Source organism: Danio rerio, chromosome 23 (assembly GCF_049306965.1).
Source record: "Danio rerio strain Tuebingen ecotype United States chromosome 23, GRCz12tu, whole genome shotgun sequence".
NCBI lineage: Eukaryota > Metazoa > Chordata > Actinopteri > Cypriniformes > Danionidae > Danio > Danio rerio.
Window position 1 is genome coordinate 50317501 of NC_133198.1, and position 25000 is coordinate 50342500.

Sequence of the window (25000 nt, forward strand, 5' to 3'; positions counted from 1 at the left end):
CACACACACACACACACACACACACACACACACACACACACACACACACGTCTGTCTGGAGTCTGGACCGCTCTGGAATGTTCTGACAGACTCTCAGGTCAAACTGTTCTTCATTAAACACTGGAGTCAGCTTATTAGTCAAGTTGCAGATTAATAACTCACACACACACACACACATACATACCCCTCACCTCCCACACACACACACACACACACAGGAATGCTAATCTGATTATTGAAACTCAGTTGTATGAAGGCAAGCTGAGTGTAGAATAACAGCCAATCAGAGAACTCACACACTCACACTCACTCTCACTCTCACACACACACACACACACACACACACACACACACTTGCAGTGTCTCCTTCACACTTGCACAAACACACACAAACAGACTGGAACTAAAACACTCTCGTACACTATTGTATGTGGGTGTACATGTGTACACACACACACACACACACACACACAGCAGAGACTGTAGCACAAGCAGAGCAAATGCAGCTCAAACGGTGAATGTATTATAGTGTCCATCAGCTCAACACACACCCACACACACACACACACACACACACACACACACAGTTTGATAGTGGAGACGGGGTGATCTGCTTGTCATGTCTTCATGCTCTGTAACTCAGCTCTGGCCCTTTAAGACTGAACACGCATCACTATATTCAGCACTTCTATACGACTGATGATGACTTTAACTCTGCCCAGAGGAGCTGATCTGTCATCTACAACTGTGAACCCTTCAGATACACAGCGCTCAGCATTAATGAGAACACACACTTCCTGAAACACAGATCTATATCCATTCCTCAGTGGATATAGAGGATATAGAGGATATATCTGCTGCATTTAAAGCTGTGGTGTGTGAGTGAGACACCCAGTGGTTGAGCTAGGTACTGCACTGCTGGATCAAAACAAGCACAGGTTGCCAGATTGATGACATCAACAGGACCCTGACTATTAAAATAAAAATAAAAATCTATCCATCAGAGTATAAAGCTCAGTGTTGTGCTGGAGTGCAGTGAGTGCTCTATTCTGAATGGCTGTGTTTAAGTTCTGTCCTGTTTCCTCTGCTGCAAACAGCCAAACTGCTCATCACTGCATATCTCATCATGTCGTGTGTTGTTAGGACATGAGGTTACAGTGTGACCTGCTTATCTAATGTTTACACTCTTAATATCTATATTATTTGCTCATTAATAACCTCATGTGGAACTCTGAATCTGCATCTCATTTCAGAGTCTGCTGCTGTCCACCAGAGGGCGCATTTCAGTCACAGACGCACACTCTGAGAGTCTTCCTGACTGAATGACTGAATGAAATATGCTGTTTTCCACCATCTGGCAACCCGTGTGCTGGAATATAATTGGCTAAACTGGCAGTGGGCGGGTTAAAGAGACCAAAACAAGGCAGCTGTTCCGGTTCACATCTGACTCCAGCATTGAGTTTGAGATTAACAGGAGTGTTCACTGAGCATGATTCTGAATATCTGCACACACATGCTGCTGTTTATATGATGCAGAAGAGTCACACACTCACACACAGCACATTCAACAGATCAGTTATATTGATAAAATAATAGTTTGCTCACCGTTGTGAACAGGAAGATCACACATTTACATGAAGGCCAGATATTGGGGAAAAACTACAAGCTACAAAAATGAATTTAAAAGTAAATATAATTGACGTTTCTCTTGGTTTTTCCTCTTTATTAACACGTCATGTGATGTGCAGTGTTTGTTAGATTAGTTGATCAGTGTTGTGTTTGGTACTGGCTGATCTGATGTGTCTGCACAGGAACTCTACAGTACCAGAGAGATCAGACACACTCATCTATGCTCAGCGCTGTGCACACATACAATAACGTGCTCTTTAAATCAGCCCTGTGCTGCGCTGCACTGTGATCCTGATTATCCCCATCCCGTGACCACATCCTCACAGGTCAAAGGTCAAGATCAAACCCCGCCCCCACCACATCTCCTCCAATCAGAGCATGCGCCAGCATCATCATGCCTAATCAGCAATCAGCTCAGGCAGATCACACCATTTACCCCAGAGGGCGGGACTCCAGCCCTTATAAGATCTCGTCATTGGCCAAACCGCCCCAGTCTTCAGGCTGGCTCTATGGACAGAAACACCAGCCAATCAGAAGTGCCGAGAAATAAATCAGCCAGAAGGCGGAGCTCTGGAGACTAAACACAGACTGAAGAACACACACACACACACACACACTCACGCACGCACACACGCACACGCGCACGCGCACACACACACACACACACACACACACACACTCTTCCCGTCTCAACACTACACTGAACTCAGAGCAGTTTTCAGATGGAGTTACACTTGTCTATTAGCACTCGCCTCAGAGATGATCAAGTAAAGAATAAACAACACTGAACTATAACACACACACTTCACGACGAGGGAATCTCACACGCACGCTTCACTGGTCCCACATCCGCTGGCGACCGTGGCGTTTACTGTCTACGATGATCAGTGTGTGAGCTGAAACTGAGTTTGAAGATTAGCGAGTGACTGATGAACCTCCTGCACTGCAGTCTGTATTGAGCTTATTACAGGTTATGAATATCCCTGTGTGGGTTTCCTGTTTACATTTGTAAGATCACAGCTTTACTGTTCTGATCAGCAGCCAGTGGCGAGCAGACCTCCAACATTACTGGCCTCTCGCCATTTTCACTAGCCACAATTTTCATGTTGGGAAAATATATTTAATATGCATACATTTGACACTGACATGCTAAAATACTAGAGTTGGAGTGTGTGTTATCTCCACAAGCCTCCTCAGTCGTTTCACTTGTGTGTGTGTGTGTGTGTGTGTGTGTGTGTTGTGTGTGTGTGTCGTGTGTGTGTGTGTGTGAGCTCAATGATCGTGAGCTGTTGGCTCAGGGTCTCAGAGTTCTGATTGGTTTTGTTGTTTCACATGACTTTTCAGAGCTCAAAATGAAGGATTTAGCACATTTATCTCTGACCACACCAGACATAAACAAGTCATTATTTACTAGCCACAAATTTTAAATGCGTCAAAACAAGCAAAACATAGCGCTATACTGTACTTTTGATTTAACTGAACATGTGCACAGTGATCTGTCCTGGCTGCAGGTCCCAGATCAGCAGTTAACTACACAGAAATGGAGAGTTATTCTCCTATTAAAGCAATGTTATTGTAAATGATGATTAAACCATATTAATGCAAAAGAAAGCAGGTGAGAAACCGTGTGCCATAATGAGAGGATGATCACACACACACACACACACACACACACACACACACACACACACACACACACACGGTTCACGTTAGACCCGGTAATAATCTGTTCAAAACTAAAGCAACCGGTGCTGCTCACGAAAAGACCAATCTGGAGCTCTTGAGAGCCGCAGGACTGTGTGTGCATGCTCATCACTGTTTGTCTAGTCCAGGTGACACCAAACATCTTCCTGGTGGTCCGGTGTCCTGCAGATTTTAGCTCCAACTCTAATCAAACACACCTGAACAAGCTGATCAAGCTCTTACTAGGTATACTTGAATCATCCAGGCAGGTGTGTTCAGGCAAGTTGGAGCTGAACCCTGCAGGGACACCGACCCTCCAGAACTGAGATTGGTGACCCCTGGTGTAGTCTATTTGAAAGAGAACCGGTCACAGCAGTTGTGTTTCTAGGCATAGGTTGATTCCATCAAGGAAATGGGAGCGTGCACGCGTTTTAAACAGTCGCACGCATCACATCAGCTGTTAGCGCGAGTGATCATCTTCTCGTTCGGCATTCACCTGCTTTCTTTTGCTCGCCCGAACGCAATTAGTTTTGTCAGTCGGGTTGCTCCTCAGTTCTTAGATCGTCTTTGCATGCTTAATGGACCATCCTAATTGTCCAACTCTGCATTTAAGAATTATTATCCGGGAAGATTATTATCAACCAGCCAAAGTGGCTCGGGGGGTGTCTGTGTTACCCGCCAGCGCTGAAATCTACCCGCATTTGGCAGGTGTTAATCCTGTGTAAGATATAGAGGTTTTGTTTTAATAACAACAGCAACACCGTTCCCTTCCAGACTGAATCTGTTTCTGAATGATTCAGTGATTCGTTCATTAAGAGTCACTTTCAGTGAATCAGCTCTTTTTTTGATAAAAATGCTAAAAGGGAAAGCAGCAGGTGATCATTAGCCTGACTTCACATGAAAGCCTGTGTCTAACGCATCAATGAAGCGTAAACTCACGTCTTTTACTCATCAGTAGAATAGTATTTTCCTCTGAGTAGAAGCTCGATGGTCAAAACACAATAAAAACAGATCAAAAGCATAAAACTGATCATTTGACATAGAAATCAAGAGTCTAAACACTCAGAGTCAGTGAAAAGCCTTGATGAACACGTTTAATAACTAAGACTCGCTGACTTTTTGACTCTCTTCTCCACGCACTGACATTATTGGAAGATGATTGCTGCATTCACGAGCTTTTTTAATGGCTGTAGTTTACAGAATTTAAACAAGCGAATGAAGCTGAACATTACTGCATTTAACTTCTTTGTTTAAAATCAACACACATTAACTGTTTGCAGACATCTTTTGTTTTTGTGTGCCTATAGGGTTATGATTGTGTCAGCGTCCTCATCTGAAGAGCAGCGGCACACTGAACACCCCGGAGGCTCTGGAGGTTTGATTGTGGATTAAAATAAACAGACTTCTTCATGTCAGAGTCCAGTGTAGAGTGTCAGCTGTTCTACTTTATACTGTGCCGCTGTGTGTTCAGTAGTGTGATCTGCTCCTGCTTTCCCTCTTCAGTCTACTACTGCATGATGAACTGAGGCCAACAGAGCAGCATCTGATTCCCCACAGCAGACAGACAAGAGCTGACGAAGGACAGCACATGCTAATCACTGTGTGCTGTGTTTATGCACATGTTTATCTCTGCTGTAAGTGCGCACTAATGAGTGTGTGTGTGTGTGTGTGTGTGTGTGTGTGTGCGCGCTCAGTGAGCTGCAGATTTAGGGCACCTAAATTACCCCTTTGTTCTCCTCTGTCTGTTTCTGTCTGTAATTCAGCTTTCAGGACAAACACTGAGGATGAGGAGCAGAAAACTACAGCAGAACCAGCCCAGAACATACACTCACAGCCTTCACTCACTCACTCACTCACTCATTCATCACTCTTTCATCTATTAATTAGAACAAACTATTTCCTATAGACTCTATTGCTAAATCAGCCCTGAGGAAAACTACATACCCTCACAGCATTCACTCATCCACAGATCCACACTCGACCACATCTCACTCATTCACTCATTCATTACTCTTTCTTTCATTCATTAGAACAGACTGTAGAACATGAGAACAGTTTTACATAGACTCTAATGCTAAACAGGCCTGATCCACCCAGCATTCACTCATTCAACATTGATTCATTCATTCACACACAGACACACAGATATATACACATACCTACATTCATTTATCACTCCATTCATTCATTCATTGCAATCCCACATTGATTGATTCATTCATTCATTCATTATGCCCATTCATTTATTAACATCTTCATACATTCATTCATTATTCATGCCTTTGTTCATTTGTTGCTCCATTCCTGTTCATCACTTCATTCATTCATTACTCTATTTATTCATTTTCATCCATTCATTCATTAACTCACTTTCATTCATCACTCCTTCATTCATATATTTACTCCTTTCATTCCCAAATTAATTACTTCACTGCTTTCATTATTTCATTTATTCATTCTCACAAATTTGTTAATTTCCACATGCATTTATTTATTCCTTCATCCATCCACTCTTTCATTCCTTCCTATATTCATCCATCCATTCACTCACTTATTCATTCATCCATTCACTCCATCATTTCTTCCTATATTCATCCATCCATCCCCTTACTCACTCATTTAATCATCCATCCACTCGTTCATTTCTTAATATATTCATCCATTTATTCATTCACTCTATCATTCCTTCCTATATTCATCCATTCATTAATTCCTTCACTCTCATTCTTCCATCCACTCTTTCATTCCTTTCTATTTTCATCAATTTATTTACCTTTTCACTATCAATACTACCAATATTCATCCATACATCCATTTGCTCACTCATTCATTTACTTTTTCATTCCTTCCTATACTCATCTGTCCATTCATCCATCCATTCATTCATTCATTCATTCATTCATTCATTCATTCATTCATTCATTCGCTCTTTCATTGCTTCTTATATTGGTCCATTTATTTATTCACTCATTCATTCCTTCCTATATTCATCTATACAATATTTCATTCACTCATTCATTCCTTCCTATGTTCCTCCATTCCTTCCTATATTCATCCATCTATTCAGTCAGTCACTCACTGTTTCATTCCTTCCTATTTTCATCTATTTATTCATTCACTCTATGATTCCTTTCCATATCAAGTTAATCATTCACTCGTTCAGTCACCCATTCACTCTTTCATTGCTTCCTTTATCTATTCATTCATCCATTCACTATCATTCCTTCCTTTAATCATCCATCCAGTCATTCAGTTATTCATTCATTCATTCTTTCCCTCCTTCCTTCCTTCCTTCATTCATTCATCCATTCAGTCATTTTCACATTCATTCATTCATTCATCCATCCAGTCATTCATTCATTCATTCATTCATTCATTCTGTTATTCATCCATCCATCCATCCATTCAATTATTCATTCATTCATACATTCCTTTATTCATCCATCCAGTCATTCATTCATCCATTGACTGTCCTTGTACTGGGAGACTACACTGCTTGGTTTCATTAGTAGCTATCAGGGTGAAGCTCACAACACGTGAGGGACATGTGTAACCCCAAAATCAAGAGAAAGTAGAGCTGGTTTATAATATGACACAGTGTGAGAAACCCTGCTGACATTCATCCACAAACCCACAGTAATGCAGCTCTCCACTGCAGACGTTACAGTGGGAGGAAACTTGATCTTCAAATCATCTGATCATTGTTTGAATGTAAATGTGAAAGATTTCAGCATCAAGTGTTTCTGCATGCCAGATAATTGTTTAATATGATATTATACATGTCCTCATGCTGCTATGGCCATTATACTCTTCATCTGTAATGAATCCAGAGATTTCTCGTGATTTTGAGGTGAAGTGTGGGGCGCTCTGAGAGATTCTGTGACTGCTGGCATCTCTATCTGCTGTACTGGAGCATGTGCTGATCTTCCAGAGCAGAGTAATGTGGATCATCAGTCTGGAGGATCAACACATGCAGATCAACAACACCCGGGATCAGGTTACTGACTACAGCTACAGGGAGACACTCTCCTAATCCATAATCTATAATCCATAACCCATACCTGGAAGCAGACGGATCTGAAAGTCTAGATTCTGTCAATCAGGAGAGAGAGAGAGAGAGAGAGAGAGAGAGAGAGAGAGAGAGAGAGATCATGAAGAGGAAACAGCGTCAGTCCTTCAGTATAGTAGTATAGCGTGGCTGGTTGCTAAGCTCATCCTCCTGAACAGAAACTAAACCTTTTTTGTACAGTATCAGTATACAGTATCTATAATGGTTGCTAGGGTGTTGCTATGCAGGTCTAAGGTGACTCCTACACTGCTTTGGGCAGTTGCTGTGGTGTTGATATGCAGTTGCCGGGGCGTGAGCAGTAATTTTAGCATGCTAGTATAGTATGTGGTTGCTACTCTGTTGCTTTGCAGTTGCCAAGGTGACTGAGTGTTTATGTTTTGCATAGCAACAGTATATAGTTTCTACAATGTTCTGAGTGGTTGCTACGGAGTTGCTATGCAGTTGTAGGGTGATTCTAGAGTGCTTTGAGTGGTTACAGTGGTGTTGCTATGCAGTTGCTAGGGTGTGCACAGTAATTTTACCACTCAATTTTAGTATCTTGTTGCTATAATGGTTGCCACTGCATTGATTTGTAGTTGCCAAGGTGACAGAGTGTTTATTTCTTGCATAGTAACCGTACACAGTTTCTACAATGTTCTGGTTGGTTGCTTGGGTGTTGCTAAGCAGTTCTGAGGTGACTATTAAACAATTATAAGTGGTTGCCGTGGTGTTGCTATGCAGTTACCCAACAGTTTCAGCATGTTGCTACAGTGTGTTGTTTTGTATAATTGGCAAGGTGTTACTATGCAATTCTCAAAAGTTACCATGGCAACTGCTGGAGTGCTCTGATTAGTTGCGTTGGTAACCAATGTCTCGGTTGCTACTATTGTAGGATGTTTTTGAAAGGTTGTTAGTTTATTGTTAAGTGGTTGCTAGGGTGTTGTGGGTGGTTGTCAGGCTGTTGCTATTCTGCTTGATATAGCAGGCCTGAACATTAAAACACCACAGCTGAGCATGACAAGACTTCAGGTTCAGCTATCCTGCAGATCTGAAACACTCCTGACCACCGACATCAGGAGACTCTGTGTGTGTGTGTGTGTGTGTGTGTGTGTGAGAGAGAGAGAGAGAGAAGCTCAGTTATCCTGCACTGACAAGAACAAAGTAGTGTTTTGTTCTCCAAGTGCCGGGGAGGCTGGATAACACACACACACACACACACACACACACACACACACACACACACAGGAGAGAAAGAGCTGTATGTGTTTGTCTGAGTGCGAGTGTGTATGTGTGTGTGTGTGTGTGTGTGTGTGTGTGTTTGCATATGAAAGATTGTGTGTGTGTGTGCATGTATGTGTATGTGCGTGTAAGAGTGTGTGTGTTTGTGTGTGAGTGTATGTGCACGTGAGTGTGTGTGTGTGTGTGTGTGTGTGTGTGTGTGTGTATAGATATGGAGTATCCCGCTCTGAGCCCTGACCCGCACCTCCTGCAGTAGGTCGGCCTGCTCGATGGCCTTCAGCACGTTCTTCTTGGACGTCTCCTGAGCTTCTCCGCCCAGCAGGAACTCGTCCAGGATGAAGTAGGCCTTCTCGAAGTTGAAGATGATGTCCAGCTCACACACCTGCGGTTGGAACACACTCTCGTCATGGGAACATTCTCACGCATGTCTGTCCTGCTGGACTTACGCTGCCGAAGTATTTGTCCAGCAGCTCCACGTAGCGGTGGATGATCTCCAGCGTGATCAGCTCGTTGTCCTGGTCCTCGATGGCGCAGCAGAAATACAGGCTAGCGTACCTGCAATGCCAACACAACACTCCTGTTAGCCAACGCTAATGCTAACTTTAACACACATGGAGGATTTCTCAGGTCATTTCTCAGATGTTCCACTTCATAGACATGCTTTTATAGAGAAATATCACAACAAAAATCAAACTGAAGACTAATAGAAGATACAAACAGGCTAATATAGAGATGATCATGTCACCAAATAACATGCAAAACTAAATAAATATGTAAAACTCAACACAAAACTGCACATCTGCTGCAAAGTTGAAGAACAACATCATAGAAAACACTAAAATATGCAGGTCAATATACAGATATATACATATATTAACATGATAAACATTCAGTGCTGAGAACACACATGAAAAGAAGAACACGAGCACAACAGAACAGCTTTCAACACACACACACACACACACACACACACACACACACGAACACACACGCGTGCACACACACACACACACACACACACACACACACACACACACACACACACACACACACACACACACACACACATGAACACACACGAACACACACACGAACACACACGCGCGCACACACGCGCGCACACACACACACACACACACACACACACACACACACACACACACACACACACACACACACACACACACACACACACACACACACGTGGTCAAATCAGGCACAGAAACCACTATAACACCACCATCTCACCCAGAGGTGAATCAGTCGTGCTCATGTTCACATTCTGCTCGTTCTCAGAGCAAACACACACAGAGCAACACTAATGTGTCTATTAGTGCAGTGTGTTTATGTAGAAGCCCTCCTGAAGCCCACAGCAAACACACAACAACAACAACCCAAAACACCCTACAAAACACCCAGAGTACCCTGCACACCTCATCAGGAACAACCACATTACAGTCAATGCTCTCAAACTCCACATAGCAACCCACAGAGTACCCTAGTAACCACATAGCAACCATCACATCACACCTTAACTACCATACAGCAACAATTCAGACCACTCCAACAGCCACAGAGCAAACAGCCCAAAACACTCTAACAACCATACAGCAACAACCCAGAACACCATAACAACCATACAGCAACAACCCAGAACACCCTAACAACCACACAGCAACAACCCAAATCACCATAACAACCATACAGCAACAACCCAAATCACCATAACAACCACACAGCAACAACCCAGAACACCCTAACAACCATACAGAAACAACCCAAATAACCATAACAACCATACAGCAACAACCCAGAACACCCTAACAACCATACAGCAACAACCCAAATCACCATAACAACCACACAGCAACAACCCAGAACACCCTAACAACCACACAGCAACAACCCAAATCACCATAACAACCATACAGCAACAACCCAAATCACCATAACAACCATACAGCAACAACCCAAATCACCATAACAACCATACAGCAACAACACAGAACACCCTAACAACCACACAGCAATAACACAGAACACCCTAACAACCACACAGCAATAACACAGAACACCCTAACAACCATACAGCAACAACCGAAAACACCCTAACAACCATACAGAAACAACCCAAATAACCATAACAACCATACAGCAACAACCCAGAACACCCTAACAACTATCTAATGATCAGCTGATGCTGTAACGCTCACAGAAACACAACAACAACATTAAGGTCCACACAGTCATCCTCAAACCACACGGTGCCCAAACACAGCCCCCGCTCATGTCTGAAGGAGGGAGTTCGAGTCTTCACCACAGTCTGGATCAATTAATAGCTGAGATGAACATTTATTAACTGCTTTCTGAGTAACACACACACACACACACACACACACACACACACACACACACACACACACACACACACACACACACACACACACTGTGTGGTTATGGAGGTGTGCAGGTGTTGTGCTGATGTTTCTGCTCCAGATTGTGTATTTATGAAGTGATTGTGTAGTTGTGTGTGTGTCTGACCGCTTGTAGACGATCTTGAGGTCTCTCCACTCCAGGAAGCTGCACATCTTGGGTTTCCTGGCGAGCACCGTCTGCACCAGCTCCCGCGTGATCTTCTTCTTCTCTTTATCACACAGAGGAACGTACCACTTCTGCAGACGCAGCTTCCCCTGACGGCTGAACAACAGCATGAACTGCATCTGAACACACAACAACATTACAGACATGACTGATACGATACAGATATACACACATACTGTGATATGATTACAGTATCATTCATGAATGACTGTGTCAGGAATAACACACGGCTGATATGAACAATGATATTTCAAAATGATGCAATGATGTCCTCATCTAATCATGACAAACTGTACACCGCTGGACAAGACTCAGACTAATGAATGACCACAGCTGTGTGTTGTGTAGGAAGAGGAATAGATGAAAACACACCGTCACTCTGACAATCATATAGCAACAACCCAGAACACCCTAACAACCATACAGCAACAACCTAGAACACCCTAACAACCATACAGCAACAACCCAGAACACCCTAACAACCATACAGCAACAACCCAGAACACCTTAACAACCATACAGCAACAACCCAGAACACCCTAACAACCATACAGCAACAACCCAGAACACCCTAACAACCATACAGCAACAACCCAAATCACCATAACAACCATACAGCAACAACCTAGAACACCCTAACAACCATACAGTAACAACACAGAACACCCTAACAACCATACAGCAACAACCTAGAACACCCTAACAACCATAAAGCAACAACCTAGAACACCCTAACAACCATAAAGCAACAACTTAGAACACCCTAACAACCATACAGCAACAACACAGAACACCCTAACAACCATACAGCAACAACACAGAACACCCTAACAACCATACAGCAACAACCCAAAACACCCTAACAACCATACAGCAACAACCCAAATCACCATAACAACCATACAGCAACAACCCAGAACACCCTAACAACCATACAGCAACAACCCAAAACACCCTAACAACCATACAGCAACAACCCAAACACCCTAACAACCATACAGCAACAACACAGAACACCCTATAAAATACCCAGAATACCTTACAAACCGCATCAGGAACAACCACATTACAGTCATTACTCTTAAACTCCACAAAGCAACCCACAGAACACCCTAGTAACCACATAGCAACCATCACATCACACCTTAAAACAGGGGTCACCACACTTGTTCCTGGTGGTCTGGTGTCCTGCAGATTTTAGCTCCAACCCTAATCAAACACACCTGAACAAGCTAATCAAGCTCTTACTAGGTGTACTTGAATCATCCAGGCAGGTGTGTTGAGATGAGTTGGAGCTGAACCCTGCAGGGACACCGACCCTCCAGAACTGAGGTTAGTGAACCCTGCCTTAAAATAAGGCCAAGCTGTCATATATGACAGATATATGTCATATATCTGTCATTTTCTTAATCAGCACTCATTATTTTAATCATACTATTTATGTTTAATCCCAGCAGTCATATCTGTATCATATCAGTCCTCTTTACATCACAGAACAGTATATTTTATATTAATATGACTGAAATATGACCAATACATAAAGAAAAAATAAATACTGTAAAACATGAATGATTTTAATAAATAAAACACAAAAATGTTTTATGAGCATGATCTCATGACATCAGCTCTGAGCTTGTTGACATTTACTCTGTGATGTTTCACAATAACATTCGGCCATTCACAGTCATATTACACAATACCTCATCATCATCATCATCATCATCATCATATTGTACACGCGCATGTGTCATGCTGATATTATCGTGACATGTAGAGATTGATTCATCATAACCTCACTGCAGTGTCGTGAGTCCGTGATTGAGATCTGAACATCAGTAATCCACTCACAGAGCAAACCCACTGAACTTACGCGCGGATTCGGCGGCTCTGCGTTTGATCTCGCGGCTAATTAACGCGTGTGCCTGCACTAATGAGCTGTGTTCTCCCGCGCGCGCTCATTTACACTTTCATCTGTATTTCTTCACAGGTTTTCAGTGTTTTCCATTCAGCGAGTGCAGAGGAGCTCCAGACTTACCTTTAAGAGGAGCTGCGGCTGTAAATCACGGATGAATTCATGAGTTCTGGAATCACAGTGATTTCTGCGCATGCGCACTGGCTGTGTGTACAGGAGATGCTGAGCGGCGTCAGCTGACGGCTCCGCGCACATTGGCCGGACGCTCCGCTCGGAGAGCTCTCATAGGCGGAGGGAAGACCGTTATTCCCACCCACTCGGCAGCGCCGGCCCCTGATTGGCTGACTGTGGCGCCAGTGAGCGGCTGTCGGTGTTGTTGGAAGGCTGATTGAGTGTCAGGAGATTTATTTAAAGTGCTCGTTTTTTAAAGAGGAGCAAACCGCATTCTGATCCAGAAGCGCTTCTGCAGAACATGCAGCGCACTCATTGGTCACGCGGTCTGATTATGTAAATTACTGACACACACTGATCATGAACACAGTGTGTGCTCTGTTATAGTCTAGAGCAGGGGTGGGCACACTCTGTCCTGGAGGGCCGGTGTCCTGCACAGTCCAGCTCCAACTCTAACACCTGCTGATTTCTAGTGATCTTAAAGACTCTGATTATAGAAAAATGACTAAAATAAAAAATAACCAGCTAAATCCAGCTAAAACCACCTTGACCAGCCTGGTTTAAGCTGGGCATAGCTGGTTTTGGCTGGGCTCCCAGCCTGGCTAGGCTAGTCAAGCTGGTTTTAGCTAGTCATGTCCCAGTCTGGAAATGACTGGAAACCAGCCTGGAAATGGCCAAAACCCCTCTAAAACCAGCCTGGTCGACCAGCTAACACCAGCCAACCAGCCTAGGCTGGTTTAAGCTGTTTGTTTCAGTAGGGTAGCTTGTTCAGGTGTGTTTGATTAGTGTTGGAGCTAAACTGTCCAGGACACTGGCCCTCCAGAACCGAGTACGCCCACCCCTGCTCTAGAGGGGATACAGCTGCGGACACTCGCATCAGTGTAGCGTCATTATTTGTGAAGCTGAACAACATCATTGACTGTTTTACATGGCTGTGAGGGCTGGGTTTACAGTAGGGTTAGGCGTAAATAAAACAGTTTAAACAGGGTATTTGAATACATTGTATAATTAGTTATGGTTAACTTCAGTCAGCAGTTGTATCCCTTATAGCAAGTGGTTCTCAAACATTTCCATCAAGTACCACCTCAGAAAATCTGTCTGTCCAGCACCACTGAAATACAGTAGCCTATAAGCCCAGTAAATCAGCTACAGCTGCGCACAGTTCACAAACGAGGAGATTAACTCCAATAATTAAGAATATGAATTACTGTCAGCCACTTTAAACATTGTAAATAGTCTGAGTGTTACAGATGCACTGTGCTTATGTGTAAAAAAACAAACTAAAAACATCAACAGCTCAATTAAAATGTGCTTTTAAAAGTTAAAATTAAAGGTTACTGTTCTTATAAAGTTAATAGAAAACTGCTGTACTTAAATGTAAAGTATTAACATATAGTAGCCTATTGATCAACACCTGGAGATGTTTCCTGGACCTCAGAAATATAGGCTACATGTCATCATATACAAGTCATTTATTAAATATATGCCGCATGTACATATGACATATCTGATCCTCCGCGTACCGCTAGTGTTACCACAGTTTGAGAAGCACTGCCTGCAACAGTCCTATTGGAGGGACAGTTCACCCAAAAATGATGATTTACTCTCTCAAATGGTTTAAACCCTTTATGAGGTCCTCAAAGACTGAGAGGATATTTTGAAGAATGCTGAACATTTCCATTGTAGGAAAATCAAATCCTGAAGTCAGCGGTACAGTTTTACAACATTCTTCTTGTGTTTAATGCGTGTGTGCGCTGCTAACGGAAGGAGACACTTGATCAGGTTATTAATACATGCATTGATGATGTTTAATGAGGCAGAATGCTCTGAGCTTGAACACTGGTTAATTCAGTCATTACTGATGTTACAGCGCCGCCCGGTGGCGAACACGGGTAAACTCCCACAGTCAACAGGTGTGCAGTCATCAGCATGCTGGACATCTCACAGCGGCTCTTCTGTAGTTTAATGTGCTGTAGTGGACATTAGTAAAGTAATCTCTCTCCAGAATACATCCAGCATGTGTTCTGTCGGAGAAATACAGCTTTACTGCAGTCAGAAAGAACTGAACACAGATCACGTGATCAATAACCCCCAGTGTAAATGTGTGGAAGTGCATCAGGATTCAGCAAGAGAAACACTTCCACACACTGATATCTCTAAACACCTGTCAATAAACAGACCAGAAAGCTTCTGTTTTATATCACAACTCAAACTGGCGTGGGTGAGGGATGAGCAGATTAACTTGGCATTATCATGTACTGGTACAGTCGTGTGAATATGCCATTTTACAGTCTTTAGTGGATAAAACTGGGCTGAACCCAGCAGCCTATACAATAACAGACCGGGACCGCTCACACTTGCACGGCCATTATTCTGATGTGTGCTGTTCTTTACTCTGGAGGTCACTCAGAAATACAATAATAAGATTAACTTCAGGACTGCCAGTGAACACAGACTGCCCATTTCCCTGGTGCGGAGCAAATGAACATGTCTTAAACACAATTAAAATGAAGAGGTTATTTTTACTCGTGCACGCGCGGCTGTTGCCAGGCGACTTTAAAAAGCGAGCCCGCGGAGAGTTGCTGAGCAACACATGGCGCGAAAACTCCGGAGACCTTTAAAAGGGGCCGAGTGAAAAACAGTATCAGTATCTGCTTTAACCCGGCTGAGTCTGATGAACACTCTGAGGAAAGCTGGAGACGGACTTCCACTCTGAAAGAAATGACTTTAGTGTGGTTAAAACCGGTTACTTGACTCAATTTTTAAATTGTAACATTATGTGTCAAGGATAAGTAGAATTTAAGCACACATTTAATATTTATACATTTTCTTCCTGTAATAAATGAAATGACTGGAAAGAGTTAAATATGAATTTTAATTTACTCCTAATAATTTAAATATTTTCTAATCATCGCAAACCTAGCAATAAAGTTTTAATAGTGCATGTCGCAATGGATAGTTCCCAGCATGCATTGCAAGCGACTGAATTAAAAGTATTTTGGAAATAAAAGCAATCTTACGAGCTTAATTAGAGAAAGACTTGCTATAGTTTGACCATCATTAGTTTGTAGATTAAGAGTGTTAATGTCTCAGTTTAAGGTGAGCACTTTGCAGAAGAGCAGCACTCATGCTTTGGGTCTGGTGTTGTTAATTTCAGCATTAATGTTGGAAGCTTCACTCAGTAAATCACAGATGTGCTGACACTAGCACTGAGAGAAGGGATCATTCAGAAAGTAAGTTTGCTCTTGCTGAATATATTTGCTTAAAACAGGGTTCACCAACCCTGCTCTGGAGATCTACCTTACTGCAGAATTCAGTTGCAACCCATATCAAACACACCTGCCTGTAATTATCAAGTGCTGTTCAGCTCTAAACTAATTAGTTCAGGTGTGTTTAAGGTTGGAGCTGAAATCTGCAGAAAGGTAGACCTCCAGGACTAGGCTTGAGCACCCCTGACTTAAAATAAGCTGAACACCACATATCAGGCATCTTCATTAAACCAAGCGGCATCAAACTGTTCTCATCTGTAACCAGTAAAGATATTTAAATATTAAAGCAATGATCCTCCTGCTAAAACAATTACATAGTTCATTTAAACAAATGCTCTAAAGATAATCAATTAACTTCAGGTTTAGTCTAACACTCCTAAATAGCCAATTGTAGATGATATTGACAAGTTAATCGATATAAGATTGTAAAATTTACATTAAATTTGTTTGTGCAAATTGTTAGAGGACTAAATCTCTAGAGTTATTTAGTGCATATTAAGACAGTGTCAATGTTAAGTTACAATACAGCTTTCTAGCTTCAACATCTTAACCAACACACGAGAAAAGACGGAGCGAGTAAATAAGCAGATTTTGGGTGAAAGCCCTTTAAATAAGACATGTATTCATTAAAGAACTCAACCTGATGATGTGAAGACAGACAGTTTAAAATCCAAGCATTTTATTATAAGAATTAGTTAATTTACAACTCTAAAAGCACTGCATGTGTACGTCCAGCGTCAGGAGCGCGTTCCACGGAGCGCGTGCACGGCGGCGTTGAGCTCGCGCTGCGTGATGACGCGCCGCCGGTTCCGCTTGGAGAGACGCGCGGCCTCGGCGCCCACCTGCGCATGCGCATCAGTCAGACGCAGCGTCATGGAGAGCGCGTCTCCAGCGTCAGTGCGCAGCTCCTTTAAGACAGAGGAAAACAAACAATGAGCGGTTCATTTAGCACAGCACAAGGAGATCAGCTGCGCTTATTCTGGGATTATATACAGCAGTCAACAGCTGAAGAGCGCCACCTATCAACAGCGAACACACACACACACACTACTGGACAGTTTAGAACACTTGATTAACTCCGGAAGTGGACAACTGTGTGTGTGTGTGTGTGTGTGTGTGTGTGTGTCTATTATTCAGAGATTAAACTCCTCTGCACGGTGCAGACTGGTCAAGTGCTCCTAATTACTGAGATACAAAACGGCAAAGCAGAAATTACCCAGTTCTGTAGTGTAGTGTTGGTCTTATGGCAGTAATCAGCAGCTACTCCCAAATACAATCAGTTTACTCCCGCTCAGCTCTTACTCATGGGTCTCTTCTGTCACAAAAACGATGTTGGAAATGTCGAGGCACGGTTTCCTACTACAGAAGTGCAGATTTCCTCCAGTTTTCTGCTAACTGCCTATATTTATTGCCCAACAGATGAACACAAAGCTTCACAACCACCCGAGGAAACCGCACACACCACCTAAAGCCTGACTCTGTGAACATGACACGCAGGTGTGTGTGTGTGTGTGTGTGTGTGTGTGTGTGTGTGAGTGAGAGAGAGAGAGAGAGAGAGAGAGAGAGAGAGCACAGGCCTCCACAGCTAAGGTGTTTACTCTCCAACACACCTTCTCAATCCTGTAGATGCGGGCGGAGTATGCGCATGTGCTGCTCTTGCGCGACCAGCCGCATCTTCCGGTCTGCGTCTTCTTCCGCGGTTTCAGGATCTGCGCGGGAGTCTTCATGATCGCTGCTGTTCGTTTCTCCTCAGAGCCGGAAGTGGAGCTGATCGCCGAAAATATTTAGTGTTTCTGCTCGACGCGCCTGAAACACTTCAGCGATTAAAGCTGATTAATATAGGCAAACAGACATCAGCTGACAGCAAATCAGCCGCAGCCCTCATGATCATCAATCAGCTCCAGCCGCGCTTTCCTGCACACCTGATTGGTTGAACAGAGTTTAATAACTGCAGACTATTGTTGACCCAAATGATCAAATAAATTGACTAAACCGTTTACTGCATCCTCAAAGTGATGTTATGTGTTGACTCAGCCTGTATTCATCTACAAAAGGCCTATTTCAGTATATCATTCATTCATTCATTCGTTTTCAGCCTAGTCCCTTTATTAATCAGGGGTCACCACAGTGGAACGAACCGCCAACTTATCCAGCACATGTTTACACAGCAGATGCCCGTCCAGCTGTAACCCATCTCTGGGAAACACCCATGCACACTCATACACTACGGCCAGTGTAGTTGATCAGTTCCCCTATAGCGCATGTGTTTGGACTGTGGGGGAAACCGGAGCACCCGGAGGAAACCCACGCCAACACGGGGAGAACATGCAAACTCCACACTGAAACTGACCCAGCCGAGACTCAAACCAGAGACCTTCTTGCTGTGAGAAGACAGCACCTACTGCGTCACCAGAACATTACTCTAATTATAGCTGTGTTCTCGTTGTGTCGTCTCGTCTAATATTGCTAGAGCTGCTATATATTATCTATTGGACATAACTTTAGCTCTTAAATCATTTTGCGATGTTGACATGATACCAGTCCTGATTATATGGTGGTTTAGTGGTTTTCTGCACTGTTTCTGTCATTAATAAAGCTCATTTTAGCAGATGATTAACCTGAAGCTGTTGTTGTTCAGGTGTGGGAGGATTGTTTATTGGGGTTTTTGGATTTAAACTCATTCTCAGGTCTTCTGTGTGTCTGATGACACACACTGTTGTATTTCCACATTATTTGGTCAGGTGTTCTAGATGTGTGTGTGTATTATAATCATTATTTTACTGCATCAAAAGTCTACCGAGGAAATAACTCTGCAAATGAGCTAAATGTGGAGCACCGATGCTGGAAATAACTGTAGATCCACACTATAATCATAATGATAATATTAATGATGATGATGATGATGATGATGTGCAGGTGAATGTGATCTGTGCTGTCTGCTGCTCACGCAGAGCAGATCAGGATTATTCCAGGACACATGTACAGTAAGAGTACAGTGGATTACCGTAATCCAGACTCCAGATCTGCTGAAGATGGACAGGAGGATGCTCAGCGCGCTCCTGCTGCTCTCAGCGCACGGTATGAACAGTGTGTGTGTGTGTGTGTGTGTGTGTTCAGTAGATACACAGATTCAGTGTGTGTTTAGACAGATTTATTCATGAATGATCTGTCTGATCTGTTCAGTTTTCATTGGTGTTCACACTCAAGGGGTGAGTATGAGTGTGTAAGTGTGTGTGATTACTGTATGTTCAGATGTGTGTGTGTTTGTGTGTGTGTTTGTGCAAGTCTGTTACACATGTCTGTGCCTGTGTGTGATTACTGTATATGTGTGTTATAAATGGTGGCTGTGGTTAATGTATGATGTATGTGTGTGTTTGTGTGTGTGTGTGTGCATGTGTGTTATATATGATGTGTGTGTCTGTGTGTGTGTATTATATAATATCTGTGCAAGTCTGTTACTAATGTTGTGTGTGTTTGTGTGTGTGTGATTATTGTATGTGTAGGTGTGTTAAATATGTCACTGTGTGTGTGTGTTTTATATGTGGATATATGATGTGTGTTATAGTTGATGTGCGTGATTTCTGTTTTTGTAGATGTGTTAAATATCACCATTTGTGTTATATATATATAATATGTGTGTGTGTGTGTGTGTGTGTGTGTCAGGAGCTGGAGATACCGTGGCCGTATGAGGAAGAGTCAGATGTGAAGGTAGTGGAGTCAGAGAACCAGACCCCGAGCGGCTGCAGCTGCGCCTGTCAGAACTCTCCACCCACCAGACCTCCATCCTGGACCCCCAGCAGCACCACCACCACCACACCCGCTACATACAGCCCCATACTGGACTGCATGCCTGGTCAGTGTGTGTGTGTGTTAGAAACAGCAGACAACATAACAGAGCTGACGAAAGCAGAGTTGACGATAGCAGAGTTGACGATAACAGAGTTGACGATAGCGGAGTTGACGATAGCGGAGTTGACGATAGTGGAGTTGACGATAACAGAGTTGACGATAGCGGAGTTGACGATAGCGGAGTTGACGATAGCAGAGCTGACGATAGCGGAGTTGACGATAGCAGAGTTGACGATAACAGAGTTGACGATAGCGGAGTTGACGATAGCGGAGTTGACGATAACAGAGTTGACGATAGCGGAGTTGACGATAGCGGAGTTGACGATAACAGAGTTGACGATAGCAGAGTTGACGATAGCAGAGCTGACGATAGCGGAGTTTACGATAGCGGAGTTGACGATAGCGGAGTTGACGATAACAGAGTTGACGATAGCGGAGTTGACGATAACAGAGTTGACGATAGCAGAGTTGACGATAGCAGAGTTGACGATAGCAGAGTTGACGATAACAGAGTTGACGATAGCAGAGTTGACGATAACAGAGTTGACGATAGCAGAGTTGACGATAACAGAGTTGACGATAGCAGAGTTGACGATAACAGAGTTGACGATAGCAGAGTTGACGATAACAGAGTTGACGATAGCAGAGTTGACGATAGCAGAGTTGACGATAGCGGAGTTGACGATAACAGAGTTGACGATAGCAGAGTTGACGATAACAGAGTTGACGATAGCAGAGTTGACGATAACAGAGTTGACGATAGCAGAGTTGACGATAGCAGAGTTGACGATAGCAGAGTTGACGATAGCAGAGTTGACGATAACAGAGTTGACGATAGCAGAGCTGACGATAGCAGAGTTGACGATAGCAGAGTTGACGATAGCAGAGTTGACGATAGCAGAGTTGACGATAGCAGAGTTGACGATAACAGAGTTGACGATAGAAGAGTTGACGATAGCAGAGTTGACGATAGCGGAGTTGACGATAACAGAGTTGACGATGGCGGAGCTGACGATAGCGGAGTTGACGATAGCGGAGTTGACGATAACAGAGTTGACGATAACAGAGTTGACGATAGCGGAGTTGACGATAGCAGAGTTGACGATAGCAGAGTTGACGATAGCGGAGTTGACGATAGCAGAGTTGACGATAACAGAGTTGACGATAGCAGGGTTGACGATAGAAGAGTTGACGATAGAAGAGTTGACGATAACAGAGTTGACGATAGCAGAGTTGACGATAGCGGAGTTGACGATAGCGGAGTTGACGATAGCGGAGCTGACAATAGCAGAGTTGACGATAGCAGAGCTGATGATAGAAGAGTTGACGATAGCAGAGTTGACGATAGCAGAGCTGACGATAACAGAGTTGACGATAGCAGAGTTGACGATAGCGGAGTTGACGATAGCAGAGTTGACGATAACGGAGTTGACGATAGCAGAGCTGACGATAGCAGAGCTGATGATAGAAGAGTTGACGATAGCAGAGTTGACGATAGCAGAGCTGAAGATAGAAGAGCTGACGATAGCGGAGTTGACGATAGCAGAGTTAACGATAACGGAGTTGACGATAGAAGAGTTGACGATAGCGGAGTTGACGATAGCAGAGTTGACGATAACGGAGTTGACGATAGAAGAGTTGACGATAGAAGAGTTGACGATAGCGGAGTTGACGATAGCAGAGTTGACGATAGCAGAGCTGACGATAGCGGAGTTGACGATAGCAGAGTTGACGATAACGGAGTTGACGATAGCAGAGTTGACGATAGCAGAGCTGACGATAGCGGAGTTGACGATAGCAGAGTTGACGATAACGGAGTTGACGATAGCAGAGCTGACGATAGCAGAGCTGATGATAGAAGAGTTGACGATAGCAGAGTTGACGATAGCAGAGTTGACGATAGCAGAGTTGACGATAACAGAGTTGACGATAGCAGAGTTGACGATAGCAGAGTTGACGATAGCAGAGTTGACGATAGCAGAGTTGACGATAACAGAGTTGACGATAGCAGAGTTGACGATAGCAGAGTTGACGATAGCAGAGTTGACGATAGCAGAGTTGACGATAACAGAGTTGACGATAGCAGAGCTGACGATAGCAGAGTTGACGATAGCAGAGTTGACGATAGCAGAGTTGACGATAGCAGAGTTGACGATAACAGAGTTGACGATAGCAGAGTTGACGATAACAGAGTTGACGATAGAAGAGTTGACGATAGCAGAGTTGACGATAGCGGAGTTGACGATAACAGAGTTGACGATGGCGGAGCTGACGATAGCGGAGTTGACGATAGCGGAGTTGACGATAACAGAGTTGACGATAGCAGAGTTGACGATAACAGAGTTGACGATAGCGGAGTTGACGATAGCAGAGTTGACGATAGCAGAGTTGACGATAGCGGAGTTGACGATAGCAGAGTTGACGATAACAGAGTTGACGATAGCAGGGTTGACGATAGAAGAGTTGACGATAGAAGAGTTGACGATAACAGAGTTGACGATAGCAGAGTTGACGATAGCGGAGTTGACGATAGCGGAGTTGACGATAGCGGAGCTGACAATAGCAGAGTTGACGATAGCAGAGCTGATGATAGAAGAGTTGACGATAGCAGAGTTGACGATAGCAGAGCTGACGATAACAGAGTTGACGATAGCAGAGTTGACGATAGCGGAGTTGACGATAGCAGAGTTGACGATAACGGAGTTGACGATAGCAGAGCTGACGATAGCAGAGCTGATGATAGAAGAGTTGACGATAGCAGAGTTGACGATAGCAGAGCTGAAGATAGAAGAGCTGACGATAGCGGAGTTGACGATAGCAGAGTTAACGATAACGGAGTTGACGATAGAAGAGTTGACGATAGCGGAGTTGACGATAGCAGAGTTGACGATAACGGAGTTGACGATAGAAGAGTTGACGATAGCAGAGTTGACGATAGCAGAGTTGACGATAGCAGAGCTGACGATAGCGGAGTTGACGATAGCAGAGTTGACGATAACGGAGTTGACGATAGCAGAGTTGACGATAGCAGAGCTGACGATAGCGGAGTTGACGATAGCAGAGTTGACGATAACGGAGTTGACGATAGCAGAGCTGACGATAGCAGAGCTGATGATAGAAGAGTTGACGATAGCAGAGTTGACGATAGCAGAGTTGACGATAGCAGAGTTGACGATAGAAGAGTTGACGATAGAAGAGTTGACGATAGCAGAGTTGACGATAGCGGAGTTGACGATAGCGGAGCTGACAATAGCAGAGTTGACGATAGCAGAGTTGACAATAGCAGAGTTGACGATAGCAGAGCTGACGATAGCGGAGTTGACGATAGCAGAGTTGACGATAACGGAGTTGACGATAGCAGAGTTGACGATAACGGAGTTGACGATAGCAGAGCTGATGATAGCAGAGTTGACGATAACAGAGTTGACGATAGCGGAGTTGACGATAGCGGAGTTGACGATAGCAGAGTTGACGATAGCAGAGTTGACGATAGCAGAGTTGACGATAACAGAGTTGACGATAGCGGAGTTGACGATAGCGGAGTTGACGATAGCGGAGTTGACGATAGCAGAGTTGACGATAACAGAGTTGACGATAGCGGAGTTGACGATAACGGAGTTGACGATAGCGGAGTTGACGATAGCGGAGTTGACGATAGCGGAGTTGACGATAGCAGAGTTGACGATAGCGGAGTTGACGATAACGGAGTTGACGATAACAGACTTATCACTGAATATACAGAAGCTCTATACACTGACGATAACAGTGGACACATCATTAATTTATTGTTGGTATTTTATAAATATTTTGCTCAGTTTACTTAGAGCAAAACAGACTCACACTCACATTCAGAGTCAGAGCCAGTCAGCTGTAGATTACAGGAGCTCCGTGATGCAGCAGATCCACAGATATTCATTTACTCTCTACACACACACACACACACACACACACACACACACACACACACACACACACACACACACACACAAACACATGAACAGAAGCATTGCACGTTTGCCGTGTGTCTCCTGTTGTGTGTAAATCTGTTGTGTTGTCCTGTATACAGACGCCCTCAGCCCCACATCATGATCAGGATATTGAAAGCGTGTGGGAGTGTGAGGACGCTGAATCAGAGTAAAAGCGTGGTGTGAGCGCGGTACGCGTGGCATCAGATAATCTCTGACTAATGAACGCTGTGATCACAGATTACAGGCCTGAAATAACTGCAGATCCTCAGATACAGACGCAGAACCCCTGATAATCTGACACACAACACATGCCGCTGTTCATTTCCTGCATAATCCGCTGTAACACACACATAAAGGCCTGCCGGGACACTGCTGCTGCCGCTGCTGCACAGGGCTGGAGCTCTGGTGATGTAGTATATTATATTCTCTATGTTCTGATGCTTTAACGGTCTCCATCCGCCACCGCTTACGCTTCACATTTACATCACTGTTTATGCAATGATGTCCTCGTCCATGACAAACTGTACACCGCTGGATAGGACTCAGACTAATGAATGACCACAGCTGTGTGTTGTGTAGGAAGAGGAATAGATGAAAACACACTGTCTGTCACTCTACAGCAGCGGTGTAC

The 25000-nt window shown here is 43.7% G+C and overlaps 2 protein-coding genes and 1 long non-coding RNA gene across 16 annotated transcripts in view; 1 reads left to right on the plus strand and 2 right to left on the minus strand.

The window, feature by feature from the left end:
• The window catches only part of zgc:162858, a 20007-nt gene extending 6693 nt beyond the window's left edge, over positions 1-13314 (minus strand). For 5 of the 12 annotated variants that reach the window (XR_012398254.1, XR_012398257.1, XR_012398255.1 and 2 more), the window contains exons 1-4: positions 13236-13294; positions 11141-11319; positions 9046-9154; positions 8844-8981 (exon numbers count right to left, since the gene is read on the minus strand). Coding sequence is in view for 8 of the 12 variants with exons in the window: in XM_073938127.1 (XP_073794228.1) it covers positions 8844-8981; positions 9046-9154; positions 11141-11319 (426 nt within the window). In the remaining 4 variants the exon portion in view is untranslated. 12 annotated transcript variants of the gene reach the window in all.
• Positions 13315-17209: 3895 nt separating this feature from the next.
• Positions 17210-18360, minus strand: LOC141380583 (uncharacterized). Its single transcript, XR_012398853.1, has 2 exons — positions 18163-18360; positions 17210-17460 (listed from the first exon to the last, which is right to left on the minus strand). It is a non-coding gene; the product is annotated as an uncharacterized lncRNA (long non-coding RNA).
• Positions 18361-19166: 806 nt separating this feature from the next.
• The window catches only part of rs1b (retinoschisin 1b), an 8181-nt gene continuing 2347 nt past the window's right edge, over positions 19167-25000 (plus strand). The window contains exons 1-3 of one of the 3 annotated variants that reach the window (XM_073938319.1): positions 19167-19630; positions 19736-19761; positions 20216-20405. In XM_073938319.1, coding sequence (XP_073794420.1) covers positions 19585-19630; positions 19736-19761; positions 20216-20405 — 262 coding nt within the window. In that variant the 5' untranslated portion in view covers positions 19167-19584. 3 annotated transcript variants of the gene reach the window in all.